Here is a 17,474-nt window from a genome sequence, read left to right as displayed (position 1 = left end):
ATGAGCGCTGCAACCCCAGAGTCAGTCATGACTGGACCTAATGGTCAGGGGTCCCTTTACTTTTTAATCTACCAACAACACTGGTCAGTTTTTAATAATATTAGTGTGTGGTGGGGGAAGGGGATGATTCACACCTAAAAGTATCTCAAGTAGCATCTACCTACATATCAAAACCATTTATTTAAAAATCACATTTAAACTCAGAAATCCAACTACTAAACATACTTAATATCATACATGTTATGAAATGACAGCTATTGAAGAATTAAATAAACCCACCCTTCGATTTACTTAAAATGAGATTATTTTAAACATATGATTTGTTACAAGTGCATATGACCCAAAATGAACAAGAAAAAAAAGTTCTAGTTATAGGTAGGCAGCCATGTTGGTCTGCCATAGTCAAAACAAAATAAAAAAAATTCCTTCCAGTAGCACCTTAGAGACCTACTAAGTTTGCTATTGGCATGAGCTTTCGTGTGCATGGGTATCTAAAGAAGTGTGCATGCACACAAAAGCTCATACTAATAACAAACTTAGTTGGTCTCTAAGGCTACTGGAAGAAAAAAAAGGAGGAAGAAAAGCTGTTACACACCTGATGCTGGGTCTGAACTGAGGCCGAGCTCGACCAGATATTTCCCTGAGTTTGATCATGATTCCAGGAGGGAGCCTGATTCTTGGCAAGTCAAAGTAGTGACCAACAGGAGGCACAAGAATATCGGAGGGATAAGTGAACTCTCGGTCTTCATCAATGGTGAGAGGCAGTGGGGAGGGGCTTGGGGTGAGGGCTGGAGAGATGACGCCATTGGCTTCCACTTGCCACTGGCACCTGGAAAAGGAAAGAGAGGGAGGAAGTCTTCTGTTCCTTTCAGGCCTCAAAGCAAGATCTATCATTTCCAAAGTAAAGCAGATTGGAAGACAGTTTACCTGAAGCGTGCATTCCTAGCAGAGAAACACACGTATTCCTCAAAACAACTCTAAAGACTTAAAACAGCTTCACCATGATGCTGTCTGACAAACACCAACTGGGCTTTCAGTTTAAGAGTCTTTCTGACATCTCTTATGAGGGCCCTCTCGTACACTCTGGATCTCTTTGTTGTTACCCCCATTTTGTTTGCAACTCAGCTATCCATCCGATTTATGAATTTAGGAAAAACAGCTATCTCCCACAAATTTCAGCAACCTTGCTGTAACTCGGAGCTGATCTGGATGTGATTTGGGAGGTCTCTCACCCAATCTCCCAATGCCTTTTTCTTTGGTGGCACTGAAGGGGTGCATGTATGTTAACCCTTTCCTGCTGGACTGGTCCTGACACAATCAGCCACAAACCGAAGCTGCCATTAGGGTGTGATTTCACTTGGGTAAAAGGTGCAGGGGAGAAATGTTAACCTTCCAACTCTACAATTTTATGATTTTATTCTTCTTCTCCCACAATCCCCCTCCCCAGCAGCTGCTTTTCAACAGAGAAGAAGACATGGGAGATCCCTAAGCATGAGAGTACCATTTCATATGGGCTTTGGTCCTAAGCTACCTGCACACAAGGGGAAAAGGCTTAGAAGGCTTCTGGGATCTGACATGGAATTAACATCCTGTCCCCTTGCATTCAGCCATATATTATTTACCTCTGTAAAAGTTTAGATCTCAGAAGATCTTGGCACGTTTCCTCCTCTTTGGTTATTTCTGGTCCATTGTACAGAATCCTCAGCATAGAGCAAGCCAGCACAGACAAGCCTAAAGCAAGGTCTACCAAGAATGGCAATCCTCCCGACACGTCTTCTGATGACTCCTTCAGCACAGAAAGGCAAAAATGCACACACAACAATTAATGCTATTGGTTTTTATATACTTATAAGAGTGTTGAAGTTGAGTGACATGTGAATGTGTAATCAAGGTAGTTGGGGCCCAGAATATGTTCGGGCCCACAATATGTTAGGCAGTACCATTACATGCCTGTCCCTCTTCCTCTCCCCTCAAATCCAGCATATTTAGTTATTACAGCAAATCTCCAATAATGTCCCATATACAAACCTAACACAAGCCTACCTGAAGGAGTGTCACCACCCCCCATCGTTCTGCCCGGACACGGAGGTCCAGTGCCGAGGGCCTTCTGGTGGTTCCCTGACTGCGAGAAGCCAAGTTACAGGGAACCAGGCAGAGGGCATTCTCAGTAGTGGCACCCGCCCTGTCGAACACCCTCCCACCAGATGTCAAAGAGAAAAACAACTACCAGACTTTTAGAAGACATCTGAAGGCAGCCCTGTTTAGGGAAGCTTTTAATGTTTAACAGACTATTGTATTTTAATATTTTGTTGGAAGCCGCCCAGAGTGGCGGGGGAAACCCAGCCAGATGGGTGGAGTATAAATAATAAAACAGTATTAATATTTTTATACCTGTGCTCGAACTGTACAAGCAAAGCCCCACATTGCTTTGTCTGGGGTGTTGTGTTCTCGGCCACTCCGCATTTCAAAGGAGAAGGTGACGGTGTCCCCTTCCACCTTATGTTTTGAAAGGGCAAAGGAGAAACAGTTAAACAAGCAGCTAAAGATAGGGTGCAATCCCTCTTTTATGCACTGCTGTCTTCACAGACTTTCCATGGGGGTCTCAGGAGTATGATGGGGTAGCAAGGCATTACAACAACTGAAATGGCTCTAAAAATCACAGCAAGTCACATTGGACAGACTCAGGTTCAAATCCACACTCAGTCATGGAGCTCACTGGGTAACTTTTGGCTAGTCTCCCCAGCTAGCACTGCAAACAGAACCTATCTAACAGGATTGTGAAAATATAATTGGGAGGGAGGGTAGGTAGGTAGGGAAAAGAAGAATTTATGCAATTCAGAGCTCCCTGGAAAGGTAGGAGGCAAATGAAGAACATTAAATAAATGGATGTGTGTTTTAAGAGACTTTGCAGAAGCACTTGGACATTCTTGGGCAAGAATTGGCTTTGGATATAAAAGCCAACCACCCTTCTTCTGGTTGACCAGAGGTTGCAACAGGTAGAGGTCCTTGACCATGGAACCATGACAAATGTGGAAAACACAAGGACTGGAGGTGACAAGGAAGTAACTGCATTTGTTCCAGGCCTATGAATCCATCTCTCTTACAAGAGATTATGCTTAAACCTAACTACAATGACACTATTATTTCATAATTTTGTTTTTAAAAATGACCACTAGCTTTTTTAAAAAAAGTATTTTTTAAAAAAACACAAAGACAATAGCCAGCCTTTCCCTGTACATTTCAAGTTATAACTGTATCAGAAGTTCAGATCAGCAACAATTATAGTCCTGGAGCTGTTCCTTTGCTTTTCCTTTCTCCTCCTACCACTCCTCATTTAACACTACAAAATAAATACTGAACTCAGCTGCTACAGTCCTCCTTGCATGGTTTTTTTATGGGTCTACAACAAAACACAAACCATTTTTCTATAAAGTAGATCCCGAACAACATTCAGATTTGGTTGAAATTTTGTTGCTGTTATTTTAAAAAAGAAAAATCTTTACTCTGTACCTTTACTAAGTCTTTGGGCCAACCAGTTCCTAAGACACTCCGGCTCCCGTATCCTAGGGTGTTGCCCCCATATTCAGCAACCTTCCGGCTATTTGTGTTGGGGCCTGCGTAGATCACCAACTTCAAGAACATGAAATAAACTGTTAGGTGGGATAAAGACAAATACAACGTGCAGACTTACGGCAGTTTGAATATTTAAAGTTAATTCCAAATTGTTGTGAAGGAGACAAGCAGGTGGCTTCCTGGTTTTACACACAAATCACTGAAGCAATAATACAAATGGCTTTTTAGAAGTAAATAGCAGGTGCAGGGCCTCTGATCTGGATCAGGAGCCTGGCAGGAAAGGCCAATTTCCTTTTTGAACCCCACTCCCCACTATCCTAGAATCATAGAATCCTAGAATCATAGAGTTGGAAGAGACCACAAGGGCCATCGAGTCCAACCCCCTGCCAAGCAGGAAACACCATCAGAGCACTCCTGACATATGGTTGTCAAGCCTCTGCTTAAAGACCTCCAAAGAAGGAGACTCCACCACACTCCTGGGCAGCAAATTCCACTGTCGAACAGCTCTTACTGTCAGGAAGTTCCTGATCAGGATCAGAGCTCCTGGCCTGCTGTTTGTATGCAAGAGAAAGATCTGATCCTTGGCAACTGAAGTTTTCCTTCCAATGCAAACATCAGGTGCAGACACTTCGGTCCCAATCAGGGTCACAGCAAGAGACAACCTGCCATACCCAGTTCAGATTTTGATTCAATCACAGCCCACTCCATCCTATCTTTGCAGGTGTTTACATTTTTTTAAAAAGGCCACTGGCTAATGACATGTATGGTGCCACATCTAGCTTGACCCTCAACTAGCGGTCAACATTCAGCAATGAATAAATTAATTGCAAGGGATCTCCTCTTCACACACACTCCCAGCCTCTGTGATCCCACACAGAGGCTGGGATCAAAACCTTCCCCGTTTTTTTCTTCCTGGCAAAAAACGGTGCTATAGATATGTCTGATAGGAATGATCTGTACTTTTTGGAAACAACTGAAGCCATTTTCTTCCTTAAAAAAAAAGCTTTTCCAGCCGGATAAATAGGTCTCAGCCATGGGTGTCCATTATGTATTGTTTTAAAATTCTTTTTTTTTTTTTTTGTGCTGCTCTCAACTGTTGTTTTAAAGCTGTTTTTATTACAGTGGTGCCTCGCAAGACGAAATTAATTCGTTCTGCGAGTTTTTTCGTCTTGCGAAGCACCGCTGTGTATTGACGGTTTCCCATAGGAGTGCATTGCCGGTTTTAAAAAAAAAAGGCGCAAGACGTTACGTCTTGCGAAGCAAGCCCATAGGGAAATCCGTCTTGCGAAGCAACTCAGAAAACGAAAAACTCTTTCGTCTTGCGAGTTTTTCATCTTTCAAGGCATTCGTCTTGCGAGGTACCACTGTATATTTTGGACATATGTGGAAGGCAATTAATAAATAACAATAATCATATTGTCCATGATAAAGGTAGAGAGCATTAAGGGACAGAAGCGTCTTCTGTGCAAACTCTACTGAAGGAAATGGAAATTGCACCACAGTACTGACTTGTTGTCTTCCACTGGGAAGATCTTTCTAGCATTCTACTAACCTTATCATAATCATACTGTGAAGAGCAGCGGCTATCAAACCTCAGGTACAAACAACGGGCTCCCGGAATATGCACCGTCTCCTTAAATTTGTAATTGTCTCTGACAGGATGGACTGTCTCTACTGTCTTCCCAGCAGCCCAAGGAGCTGGAATCTTTAAGCCCGTAAGGAAACCTGGCTCTTCTTTTTCTTCGAGCATTCTAGCGTTTAAGAAAAGAGTGAAAAGGGACAAGCATTAGCAGAGAAAACATAGAGTTTGTACAACAAACCTATCACAACAGCAAACATATGGTATGTGAAGAAGGGCCTTGTGCTGAAGACAACTGTGACAATTGAAGGCAGTTTGAAAGAGGAATCGCTGCTCATGTGGGTTACATTCATCTGACTTTCAGCTCTGCTCAAGAGGCTTGCTTGGCAGGTTTTTCAACTTACTGAATTCCCATCTAGTGGGAATACAGACCCAAGAAGGACCTCAAACCCTGTGGGTACAAATAAAATGCAACTTCCAGTGATGAGGAAGGCAATTCGAACAATGCACGCTTAATATCAGGCATTGCTGAAATCTACTTCCAAGCTGATATTTACCATGCAGAGGAACCACACACGTTTCATACAGGCACATACAAGCTTTTCCTGAAGGACAAAGAGCACATTTGAGGGTGCTTGCCATTGGGAAAATAGGGAAAGCGGGGAGAGTTAACCCCCTTACCCCAGTGCTGCAGTGTAATGGGACCCCTATGGCTGCTGTTCAGTTTTACAAAACCACACAAGATTCAGTAACAGATCTCACAACATCCCATCTACTTGTGACATAAGTTGTTAAAAGCAGGATCAGGTAATATACACTGTGCCCATTATGAATTAAAACATAAAGCTCTTGAAACAATCTCAACCTTTTCTAATTTTGCTGCTGTTCCTCTAGAACCCTTTTTTAAAAAAATCAAGTTTTTTATTTATACAACAAGAAAAAAGAAAAAAAAACAAATACCAAATTACACACAAATTACAAAAACAACCATAGACACATAATTTTCTTAGCAAACAATAAAACATCTATTGGTCTTAACACTAAAGAACCAACCTCCCGTCTATTCCATATTTCAAATTCATATTACTTTTTGCCAATACACACTTTTCTCATAATTAAACTTATTCTCAATAAATCTAATTTCTTATCTCTACCTTGCAACTATTACTGAAGTTCTTCGAATGCTGCATTTTAAACTACTATATTTATTTTTCAGATAATCTCTGAAAACCTCCCATTTTGAAACAAATTCCTGTTTTGATTTATTCTTTATTTTTTCTGATAAACCATCTAATTCGGCATATTCTGTCAGCTTTTAGAACCCTTAAGGTGGCAGGGAAAGGGAGGAGAAATAAAAGCTATAACTTGCTGTCAGAGCTGGCTCCGGGTCCCAGCTCACCAAGGACCAACGCTAGCCGGTAGTACAGTATCAAAGTCTTTATTGAAGAATAGTCTCCATTTACAAATCTCAGCGTCCCAGCTCTACGTCTGAGCTTTAGACCGGCGAAGCTCTATCTGGATCTCCGCCCCCTGTGCACCAGCTTAAAACTCTAATCTTACTCCACCTCCTCCTTCTCTCTCTCTTCCTCTGGGTCTTACTACCCCCCGGGGTCTCTTCCCTCCTGGACTCTTCTGACGCAGAGCTGGACCCCTCTGACTCCTCCCCCTCTCTTCGGCGTGCTTTAGGACCTGGCTCCTTACCCGGGCTGCCCACCTTGCCGCCCTCCTGTACATTTGAACTTGGCGCGCGCGCGCGTTTAACTTTCCTGATGACCGTTTCCTCGCTCCCTGACGAGGGTGTGGCCACTCCTGCTTCACGCTCTCCCTCTGCCTGCGCGCTCCCTGATCCCGATGCCTTGGACTCCTCCCCCCTACTGCACTCTGGGGGGGAAGCTGGTCCGGATTTCCAGCTGTTACTCTCTGAGTCCCCTCTGGCCCCCTCTTCCCGAGGTGTCCCCCTTGCCCTGACCATGGGGGCCCCTTTCTGTGAATCCTCCGAGTCACTGGAGAGACTCAGAGACCTCGGACTACTGTCGCCGCTGACATTTCCTTCCGACTCCTCCCCCTCGCTCTCCGTTTCTTCCCTCTCCTGTGACTCTGCTCCTGAACCCCTGACATCCATCCCCCCCTCGAAGCCCCCCCTTCCCCCCTCCCCTTCCTCCGGCGGGGGTGCTGGGTGCTCCGTCGTTGTGGGGGTGAATGGTGGATACAGTTCGTCCCCCGTGGCGTGCATCCAGTTAGAGAAATCCGGCTCGTCCTCCATGTCTTCGCCGACCTCGTTCTCCTCTGCTTCCATCTCCGTGCCGCCATGCTCGAACCCAACGTCCTCCCCCATCACGTCCATGTCCCTCTCACCCTCGTTCCCCTCTGGGTCCGTTCCCTGCCAAGGGCCCCTCAGCCACCTCTCCTCTCCTCGATTGTCCCACCAAAACGAGCGGTCTGAGGCAAACCCCGAGGGCGAGCCCTCTGGTGAACGTGTTTCTAATGCTGGTTCTTCGTCCGATGTGAATCCCTGGAACGTGCTGGTAGAAAGCGTGGGTGTGAAAAGCCAGTCGTCGAAATACTCGGCTGGCATGGGCCTGTGTGGGAACAAGGCATGAAACTCCTCTTTGAGGAGAGGCTCGTCCAGGGCATAGTCCGGCACCCAACTATTGGCGCTGGCCGGGGTACCTTCCCTTGCGAGAAAATATTCTACTCCCTCCTCCCCCCATCTCGAGTCCAAAATCTCTGTGACCTGGTTGATGGGTTCTCTTCTTGGCGACTCCCTCCTTGGGGGGGCCTCCCTATACGGGTCTGGTGCCGTGCCCTGCGCCTGAAATCGGTGAGGTGCTTTGTAGGGCGTGAGCACCGACCTATGGAACACTGGGTGCATTCTGGATCCCTCCGGAAGTGTCAACCGGAAGGCCACCGGATTGATCTGTGCCTCAACTAGGTAAGGTCCTAGCTGCTTATGTCCGAGTTTCTTCTTAGCTAAAGATCTGGTCGGCACTGCGTGGGCCGCTAACCACACCCAGTCTCCCACCTGTATGTCTTCACCAACCCTCCTGTGCTTGTCAGCCTGCAGTTTGTATGCGTGCTTTGCAAGCTCTAATTGCCTCCTAAGCTGATCGTGGACTTCCTGCAATTCCGCCGCCAAGACTTCCGCTGCCTGTGGCTCCCCCTCCCCCAGTTTCTCTAATCCCGGGAAGGTTCTGGGATGCCTCCCGTTGTTGGCGAAGAACGGCGTCACCCCTGTGGACACGTGCTTCGTGTTGTTGTAAGCGAACTCAGCGAGTGGCAGGTAGTCCACCCATGTCGTCGGCTGTTGATTTGCATAGCATCTCAGGTACTGCTGCATGATGGCGTTGACGCGCTCCGCTTGTCCGTTGGTCTGCGGGTGTCTCGCCGACGCTAGGTTGATCTTGACGTTCAGGAAACCCATCAGCTTCTGCCAGAAGCTCGAAATGAACTGGCGCCCCCTGTCGGACAAGATAGACCGTGGCAGTCCGTGCACCCTGAAGACGTGGTCTATGAACAGTTTGGCGGTCTGTTCTGCCGTGGCCACCTTCGCGCACGGAATGAAGTGGGCCATTTTAGTGAACATGTCCACCACCACTAGCACTGCCGTTTTACCCCTCGAGCTGGGTAAATCCGTGACAAAGTCCAGTGCCACCCTCTCCCACGGTTCGCTCGGGGTCTGCAGCGGTTCGAGCAGTCCTGCCGGAGGTTTGTGCACTGACTTGGCCCTTTGGCAAGTGTCGCACCTCGAGACGTACTCCGCGACTTCCCCCCTCATCTTGGGCCACCAGAAATCTCTGGCAACGAGTTCCGCCGTCTTCTCCTTGCCGAAGTGCCCGGCGGTTGGCGCGTCGTGCAACTGCTGCAGTACTTTCGCGCGGAGCTCATCTCCCGGTACATAGAGTGCTCCTCTGCGGATGAGCAATCCGTCCCTTATTTGGAACTCGTCGTTTTTCACCGTGCCCTTGCGCACCTCCTCCATCTTGGCTAGAGCGAAGGAGTCCTCCTGCAGTGCTCGACGGACCGCTTCCAGGTCCACGGTTGCGGAAGCGCACGCCCACGCTTTCTGGGCGAAAATGTGCTTGGCCGCTGCTGGCGCCGCTTCTTCGAGGTATTGCGGCTTTCTGGACAGTGCATCTGCCATGATGTTGTTGTCGCCTGGGATGTATTCTATCCTGAAGTCGAAATCCGCAAAGAACTCCGCCCATCTGATGTGCCGCTGGTTCAGGAACCTTGCCGTGCGCCAGTACTCCAAGTTCTTATGATCCGTGCGAACCTGCACAGTGTGTTTGGCCCCGATGAGGAAGTGCCGCCACGCCTTGAATGCTGCATGAATGGCCAGCAACTCCCTGTCCCAGATGGTGTAGTTCTGCTCTGACTTGCTGAGCTTCCTAGAGTAGAAGGCACACGGTCTCCAGTCCCCATGCGGGTCCTCCTGCAACAGTACGGCGCCCACGGCTCTGTCTGAGGCGTCCGTCTCAACCCTCAGCGGTTTGCTGGGATTCACATGCAGTAGCTGCCCTTCGGACGAGAAGAGACGCTTGAGGTTCTGGAAGGACTGCTCCGCTTGCTCCGTCCAGATGAACTTCTTCTTCTTGGAGCTGAGCGTGTCGGTAATGGCCGCTGTCTGCATCGCGAACCCCTTGATGAATTTGCGGTAAAAGTTGGCGAACCCCACAAACCGCTGGACCTCCTTCCGATTGCGCGGGCTCTTCCAATCCAACACCGCGCGAACCTTGGCGCTGCCCATGGCGAGCCCCTTGTCCGACAGCTTGTAGCCCAGGAAATCCACCTCCTTCCTGTCGAACTGGCACTTCTCCAGCTTTGCGTACAGCCGATGCTCCTGCAGTCGCTGCAGAACCTCCTTGACGTCCCCCTCGTGGGTCTCCTCAGATTCTGAGAATATCAGGATGTCGTCCAAGAAGCAGACGCATTTCTTGTAGAGAAGACCCGCCAGGACGTGATGCATGAACGCTTGAAAACAGTGGGCGCCATTTTGTAAACCGAAGGGCATAACTCTATATTCATATGTGCCCAGGGGCGTGAACATGGCAGTCTTCCACTCGTCCCCCTCCCGTATGCGGATCAGGTTGTACGCCCCTCTCAGATCCAACTTTGTAAAAACGCGTCCTTTCCTCACCGTTGCAAGCAGGTCATCTATTTTGGGCATTGGAAAGGCTGTGGGCTTGGTCTTTGAATTTAAGAGCCTGAAATCCACTACAAGTCTTTTTTGGGGCGTGTCCTTTTTCTTCACAAAGAATACAGGACTGCCCCCTGCTGCTTTCGACTCCCGGATGAAACCGCGCTTTAAGTTGAGGTCTATGAACTCCTTGAGCTCCTGCAGCTCGTCTTCAGACATGGAATACAGTTTCCCGGCTGGCAGCGTCGCCCCTGGCAGGAGGTCAATCTGGCAGTCATAGGGCCTGTGGGGAGGCAGCTTGTCTGCTTCCTTCTCGCAGAAAACCTCCAAAAACGCTGCGTACTTGCGTGGCACTGCTTGCAGCGTGCTCAATTGTAGCTGCGTGTCTTCCCCTCCTTCTTCTTGGCTACGAAGAATGCAATGTTCCGCGCAATAGGAGGAACCGAAGGTCAATTGGCGTTGGTACCACGCCAATGCTGGACTGTGCCTGTGCAGCCAACTCATGCCCAAGACTACCGGCGTGCCTGACAGTTTGGTGACGTTGAAGCTGATGACCTCTTGGTGATTTCCAATCCGCATCACCATTGGTTGCGTTTGTTGCACCACTTGCCCCCCTAGCAAGTCCCTGCCATCCACTGTGACAACCTTCAGGGGCAGTGTGGCTGGCAGCAGTGGTATATTGTGCTGCTGAATAAAATCCAGTCCTATAAAGTCGGCGTTGCTGCCGGAGTCAATGGTGATCGGCACTTCCAGAGTGCGTCCGTTGGGCAGTTGGAGAGACGCTGTAAGCTGCACCACTGGTTTGGGTGGGAGGGGGTCTGTGGGCTGCAAAATCCCTGGGGATTGTTTCATTGATTTGTCTGGCTGGACCCCAGTACCTCTTCCTCCAGCCAGACTCTGTCGTTTCCCTGCTGCGTTGCTTCTGTCACTGTTGCTGATGCTGCAGTGTGCTTGTGGAGCCTCTGGGGACACTCTTTCGCCATGTGTTGAGCACTGTCGCAGATGTAGCACTTCCTGTTCCCTCTAGGCGGCTTCGTCTTGACTGCTCCCGGCGTCAGGGCTCTGGTAGCTGACTGAGCCCTGGCACCTCCGAGCTCCATCGGTTCCTCTCCCCCTCCCTGCGAGGGCGTGGACTGCGCACGCGCTGCTTCTTTGGGATAGAAGGGAGGTGCTCTGGCTGGTGCCCTTCCCCAACGTCCTTCTTCTCTGTTGCAAGGACGTTCCTCCAGATGCACCCCGATCTCCAGAGCCCTCTGGACCACTTCCTGGGTGCTCCTTGGCCTCTCCCCCCTTCCAATCTCGGCTTTTACTTCTGTATTCAAGCCCTCCCAAAAGAGATCTCTCACTGGCGCAGAAGCTTTGTCCCATCCCAGTGCATGAACCAGTGCGAAGAAACGCGTATGGTACTGACGCACGCTGGCTTTGCCTTGCTTAAGTCCATGTATGTCTCTCCTGGCAATATCAACGTCTATCTTTGATAAAAAACACGAGTCCATAGCTTTAATGAAAGCCTTCGCGTCTTGGAGCGCCGGATCATTGTCCCTCCATAAATTTCTCAGCCACGTTTTGGCTTCACCATGCAAATGGGATAGGATAAACCCCACTTTCTCTCTTTCATCTCTAAAGTCTTTGTCAAGCAGATCCAGCGCAAACAACAGGTCTGCTCTAAAGTTGGGGTACTGCTGTAAACTCCCGTCAAAATGGGATACAAGGCTGCCTCCCCTCTTTCCCAATCCAATGCCCTCTGCTTTGGATCCAGGTGGCCCCTGTTTGGAAATCACGTCCAATCTTACTTGGAGATCCCGGTAGGCGCTACTCATTTCCTCCTCTCTTTTTCTGGATGCAATTACCTCCGTACTGAGTCGTGTCACAGCTTCTTGCAGGGCGGATATCTGCTCTTCCGTCGTCATCTTGCCTGAGTTCTGTGAGCTCTTGAAGCACCCCTCCTCTGCCCTCGCTGCGTCAACTCACGTGGCGAGGTTCTTGGTGCCAAAACTTTAAGAATGGAGATAGAGCTTACTGTCTGAGCTGGCTCCGGGTCCCAGCTCACCAAGGACCAACGCTAGCCGGTAGTACAGTATCAAAGTCTTTATTGAAGAATAGTCTCCATTTACAAATCTCAGCGTCCCAGCTCTACGTCTGAGCTTTAGACCGGCGAAGCTCTATCTGGATCTCCGCCCCCTGTGCACCAGCTTAAAACTCTAATCTTACTCCACCTCCTCCTTCTCTCTCTCTTCCTCTGGGTCTTACTACCCCCCGGGGTCTCTTCCCTCCTGGACTCTTCTGACGCAGAGCTGGACCCCTCTGACTCCTCCCCCTCTCTTCGGCGTGCTTTAGGACCTGGCTCCTTACCCGGGCTGCCCACCTTGCCGCCCTCCTGTACATTTGAACTTGGCGCGCGCGCGCGTTTAACTTTCCTGATGACCGTTTCCTCGCTCCCTGACGAGGGTGTGGCCACTCCTGCTTCACGCTCTCCCTCTGCCTGCGCGCTCCCTGATCCCGATGCCTTGGACTCCTCCCCCCTACTGCACTCTGGGGGGGAAGCTGGTCCGGATTTCCAGCTGTTACTCTCTGAGTCCCCTCTGGCCCCCTCTTCCCGAGGTGTCCCCCTTGCCCTGACCATGGGGGCCCCTTTCTGTGAATCCTCCGAGTCACTGGAGAGACTCAGAGACCTCGGACTACTGTCGCCGCTGACATTTCCTTCCGACTCCTCCCCCTCGCTCTCCGTTTCTTCCCTCTCCTGTGACTCTGCTCCTGAACCCCTGACACTTGCTCTCCAGAAACACCTTCAGTTGGATCTATAACTTTCAGCTCTTTATGAGAAATTTCCCCCCCATGAGCCTACAAAGCAATTTTACAGAGCAATGCAACGCAGACCCTGTGGGGTTCCTTGCCTCTGAATCATTCTTCCATAATGATTTATGTCCAGAAGCAACATTGCCAGCAAGCATATGAGAGAGTGCCTTCAACATATTAAAGTAGTGAAGGATGAGGGTCAAAGGGCAGTCGGATGATGTTACGTTGATTACCTCTCATCAGGGAATAGCTTGCTCCTCTGCTCTGATGCCCCTCCAGGAGAGCTGCCCGCTTCAGAGAAAACAGGAGACTGGGTTTTCAGCAGCAAAGCTGTCTGTAGCAAAATGAATATGGTTGCTTGTGGTTAGTAAAGTTGTATATAATGCTATCTCTCAAATAGGGAAGGGGGGGAAACTGGAGAGGCGGGGAGGGAGGTGAGAAAGAGAGAGACTGTCTTTGCAAGGGGTTGGACTCAAAGACTCTTTGAGTCCCTTGCAACTCTACAATTCTATGACTTGCTGTTGCTACTGATGCCCTGTCAATCCTCTCTATTGCCCTCAAAGATAGCACAGCTCCCCTGATTCAGATTATAGCCTGGAAGGAGAATGAGGATGTTTCCTCAATAGGCATTTAGCATGACATCAACACGATTCCTTCACTCACTTTTTACAGGGCACCCACGCAACTCTTATCACCTAAACATTGTCATCCTGTAGTTGCCCTGTGGTTCTTCCATCTTTTCTTAGACCACAAAAAGCCCAACTTCTTTAGGAAGAACAAAGCAACAGTGCAGTCTCACAGCTCAACACACATTCATTATAAGACTTGTGGGGAATGTTGTTTTATTACCCTTTTTAATTGCTATTTTTGTACTTATTTAAATGTTTTTCCATCTATACTGTTTTAATGAAAGATGCAAAGCACTACAACAGTCCACAGCTAAAGCATATTTTTAGTACAGTGTTACAGCACCATAGCATCATGATAAATTATATTATAGCTTACAGTGTTATAATGCTTTAGCTATGTTTCGTTTAAAAATAGTCAGAAAAGTGATAACTAAAATATTTATTTCAAAAGGAAATAAATAGGAGGTCAGAAAACAAACAGCGGTTATAACACACCACAAGGAGTTTAGGTGAAGGTGTGGTAGTATGGAAAGAACACAGTGGAATGTACACACAGAAAATGTACAACACACTCAACAGGGTGGAAAGTCAGCTGCAATTTCACTTACATCTTACAACGGAAAAGCAATAATTGGGTCATGCTAGGAGCCACCCATCTAGATGCAGCCTGAAGCTTATTGGCAGATTTTGAACCGTGCTCCACATAGCACCGTATTATGGCTCTATGTGTAAGTCTTTGTAACGAGGCAATTCAGTATCCTCAATGCATTGTGGGAACTCAGATTTTACAGGGATGAACATTAAGAAAATAATGTGATACTGTCTGCCATAAAAGGATGAATGCAACCCCTATGGCAAACCCAGTGGGACAATAAGCATTATAAAAAGTTTGTTACAAGGTAGAATGTAACAATATTGCTATTCTGGCACAAGGGTTTCAGTAGCAAAGATCATTCCAGGGGAAGGAAAAGAAACACAAAACCATTTGGAGGGGTGGAGGAGGGGAAAACCACCAGCAGAAGAAAAGGAGGCCATACCTGACTTGTGTAGAGGACCAGCTGCACCAGCTGAGGCATCAGAGCATCGGCCATGGTCAATGTTTGGAGATTGGGGTGCATCAGAGAGGTCAGCAAAACCGGAAGCAAATGGCCCAGCATGGTGGCTTTGGTCACCTGCTCCAGGCCTTTTAACCTGCAATGAGAGGCCCTCTGGATTTACAGCATCTTGCTGCTATGCTCACTTACCAGTCCTGCTTCGGCACACCCAACTGGCTTACTGTGAATGTCCCACCCCAGGTTGCCTTAACCCAGGCATTGGCAAACTCAGCCCTCCAGCTGTTTTGGGACTACAACTCCCATCATCCCTGGCCACTGGTCCTGTTAGCTAGGGATGTTGGGAGTTGTTGTCCCAAAACAGCTGGAGGGCCGAGTTTGCCTATGCCTGCCTTAACCTCCCAAATACATCCTATCTCCATCTTCAACAGTGCAACAAGCTCTCTTAGGTGCTGTTCCCCAGATCCCTGACACCTCCCAACTTTCCATCATCTCTTCTGCACCTCCTGAAGCCTGCCCTTGTTGCTGCTGTTGTCAAACTTCTCCTTCTGACACAACTCTTATTTAGGCCTCTCCCACCCTCTGAAGAATGAACCCTTGCTCACAATGCCCCTGGTTCAGACTTTTCTTATGCCCTGCACATTTTAGTTTGAGACTCAGACCCTGCCTTAACTTGCATCCTGCCAACCAAATAGCCTCCAGCACACACAAAAACTGCATGACACTTCCCCAAATCTCCTGGTTTTGGCAACAATAAAGAGAGAGGCAGCAAAATGGTGCAAGTTCTGGTGAATGCCCTTTGCCAAGGAAGCAAACAGAAACTTGCAGAACTGAAAGGAAGCACATTCTAGTGCCATCTATTAGGCAGAGTATCAAGGGCCATTGGACTATTGCACCTCCCTCTCTCATCCAGGAAAAGGGAATAGCAGCATGGCCACTTCTCTCATCCAGAGAAAGGACAGCTGCAGATAGCTTGCTTCCTTCCCTCCCTCCCCCAGAAAGATCACTCTGCACCAACTGCCAGCGTCCTGGGACTGCAGACCAGAATGGAAGTAGATATCGATCCCATCCTTCATCCAGACAGCTGAGGGATATCAGGTTGTGTGTCTTTTTGTTTTATGCTTTGCAGTCTGTTGCAAACTGCCTTGAGGACCTTTCAAAATCAAGGTGGGGCGTGGATCTCCAAAGCAAATGAAGTACATAAACTTACCGCTGTTCCCTGTCTGGAATATCGCTGTTTATCAGAGCAGTGGTGACTTGCTGCAGCATTTCTAGAACTTCATCGCATCCCGTAAGGATCTGAGTAGCCAGAGCCAAGATACTAGCTTTAAGCTCCTAGGGACAAAAACGTTAAGAAGAAACTTGTGTTTACGTGGCCAAGAGAACAGCTGGTCTTAAAAACAAACAAGCAAGCAAACAGAACAAAAAAATAAGCATGGGCTTCCGAAGTTTATGCAATGATCATGACAATGAAGCCAGCACCAACAGATCTCTCCAGGACTGAGACTGGAGACAGACAATAGTTTCCTTCAAACAACGGAAGGTGGTCAGAGAGGCCCCACTGCCTGTGGCAGATACATTCATTTGGTCCCCATCTCCCTCCAGAGGTATTTTGCTGTGGTTTAGAATCCCCGCTCATCCACCTTGATCAGAGATGTAACTGGGACACAAGAAATGGGTGGACACACCATGAAAACAGAAGCTGCTATGGCTCCACTTTTGACTCTGCATGGAAACAATCTCTCTTTTCCTGCGTCAGCTGGAAGTTTAAAATGGTAAACTCCAAAGTACTAGGAAAAATTTAATTAATTAGAATTCAAGATGCACTATGCAGGAAATGAAGGACATCTTTTGACCAGAAGGGTTCCCTGTCAATAAGGCCTGATAAAAACAATATGGAAGCCCTATGGGGTCATTTTTGAAGTAGGGAAGGTTCCTTCTCAGACACACAACGTGTCTTCCAATGTCTACGTATGAAGGTGAGCACAAGGGCCACAATTTCTAGTGAGGAATCAAGTTTGATTAACTTTTTTGAAGTGCCAAAGTCATTCGGCAGCAGACTGTGGAAAAAATGTTAACTTTTTTCTTTAAGTACTAAAAAAATACAAGTAGTAGGCACTGATAACAGAAGGATTATATTTGTATCTCTCTCTCTGTCTCTGTCTCACACTCTCACACACAGGGGTGGTGGAATTCCTCTTCTAAGATGCTGTTTACTTCCAAAACCAAATAAAATAATACCCCCCTCAGAATGATTGCTCTTCCTCCTATGCAAAATGACACAGATTTAAGCCATTAAACCTTTTACAACAACTAGATAGTTTTTTTTCTTTTTGCAGCAACCTTAGTGGGCACAGGAGCACGCACGCGCGCGCACACACACACACACTACCCCTTCTTCTGTCCTCACCATCCTGTCCAATTGGCAAATCTTCTGCAGATCTGATGATGCTATTTATACAGCAGGGGGGGGAAAGGTCGTTTGATATTTTCCTATGGCTGACTGAAACAGTCATTTCCCTGTCTAGATTCTTTTTTTAAGTGGGGGGGGGGGGAGGAATAAAACATGCATGTTGCATTTGGGAAACTCCAGCTAGTTAACTGCAGACAAGGGACTCTAGTGGGCTAGGCCCCGACTGCATACAGTACTTATCAGAATGGTTTATCCAGCCCTGTCTGCTGGCCAGACAAGGAACGAAACAGACAGT

The 17,474-nt window shown here is 48.0% G+C and overlaps 1 protein-coding gene across 6 annotated transcripts in view; it reads right to left on the bottom strand.

Moving 5' to 3' along the window:
* HECTD4 (HECT domain E3 ubiquitin protein ligase 4) overlaps positions 1–17,474 on the bottom strand; it is a 118,546-nt gene that overhangs the window by 56,427 nt on the left and 44,645 nt on the right. For all 6 annotated transcript variants that reach the window (XM_083453545.1, XM_083453546.1, XM_083453548.1 and 3 more), the window contains exons 18-25: positions 15,977–16,101; positions 14,752–14,905; positions 13,319–13,419; positions 5,126–5,324; positions 3,511–3,630; positions 2,392–2,496; positions 1,623–1,786; positions 596–829 (exon numbers count right to left, since the gene is read on the bottom strand). In XM_083453545.1, coding sequence (XP_083309671.1) covers positions 596–829; positions 1,623–1,786; positions 2,392–2,496; positions 3,511–3,630; positions 5,126–5,324; positions 13,319–13,419; positions 14,752–14,905; positions 15,977–16,101 — 1,202 coding nt within the window. The remainder of the gene's footprint in view (positions 1–595; positions 830–1,622; positions 1,787–2,391; positions 2,497–3,510; positions 3,631–5,125; positions 5,325–13,318; positions 13,420–14,751; positions 14,906–15,976; positions 16,102–17,474) is intronic.

Source organism: Podarcis tiliguerta (assembly GCF_965153285.1).
Source record: "Podarcis tiliguerta genome assembly, chromosome: 8".
NCBI lineage: Eukaryota > Metazoa > Chordata > Lepidosauria > Squamata > Lacertidae > Podarcis > Podarcis tiliguerta.
This window is presented reverse-complemented; position numbering and strand designations above follow the sequence as displayed.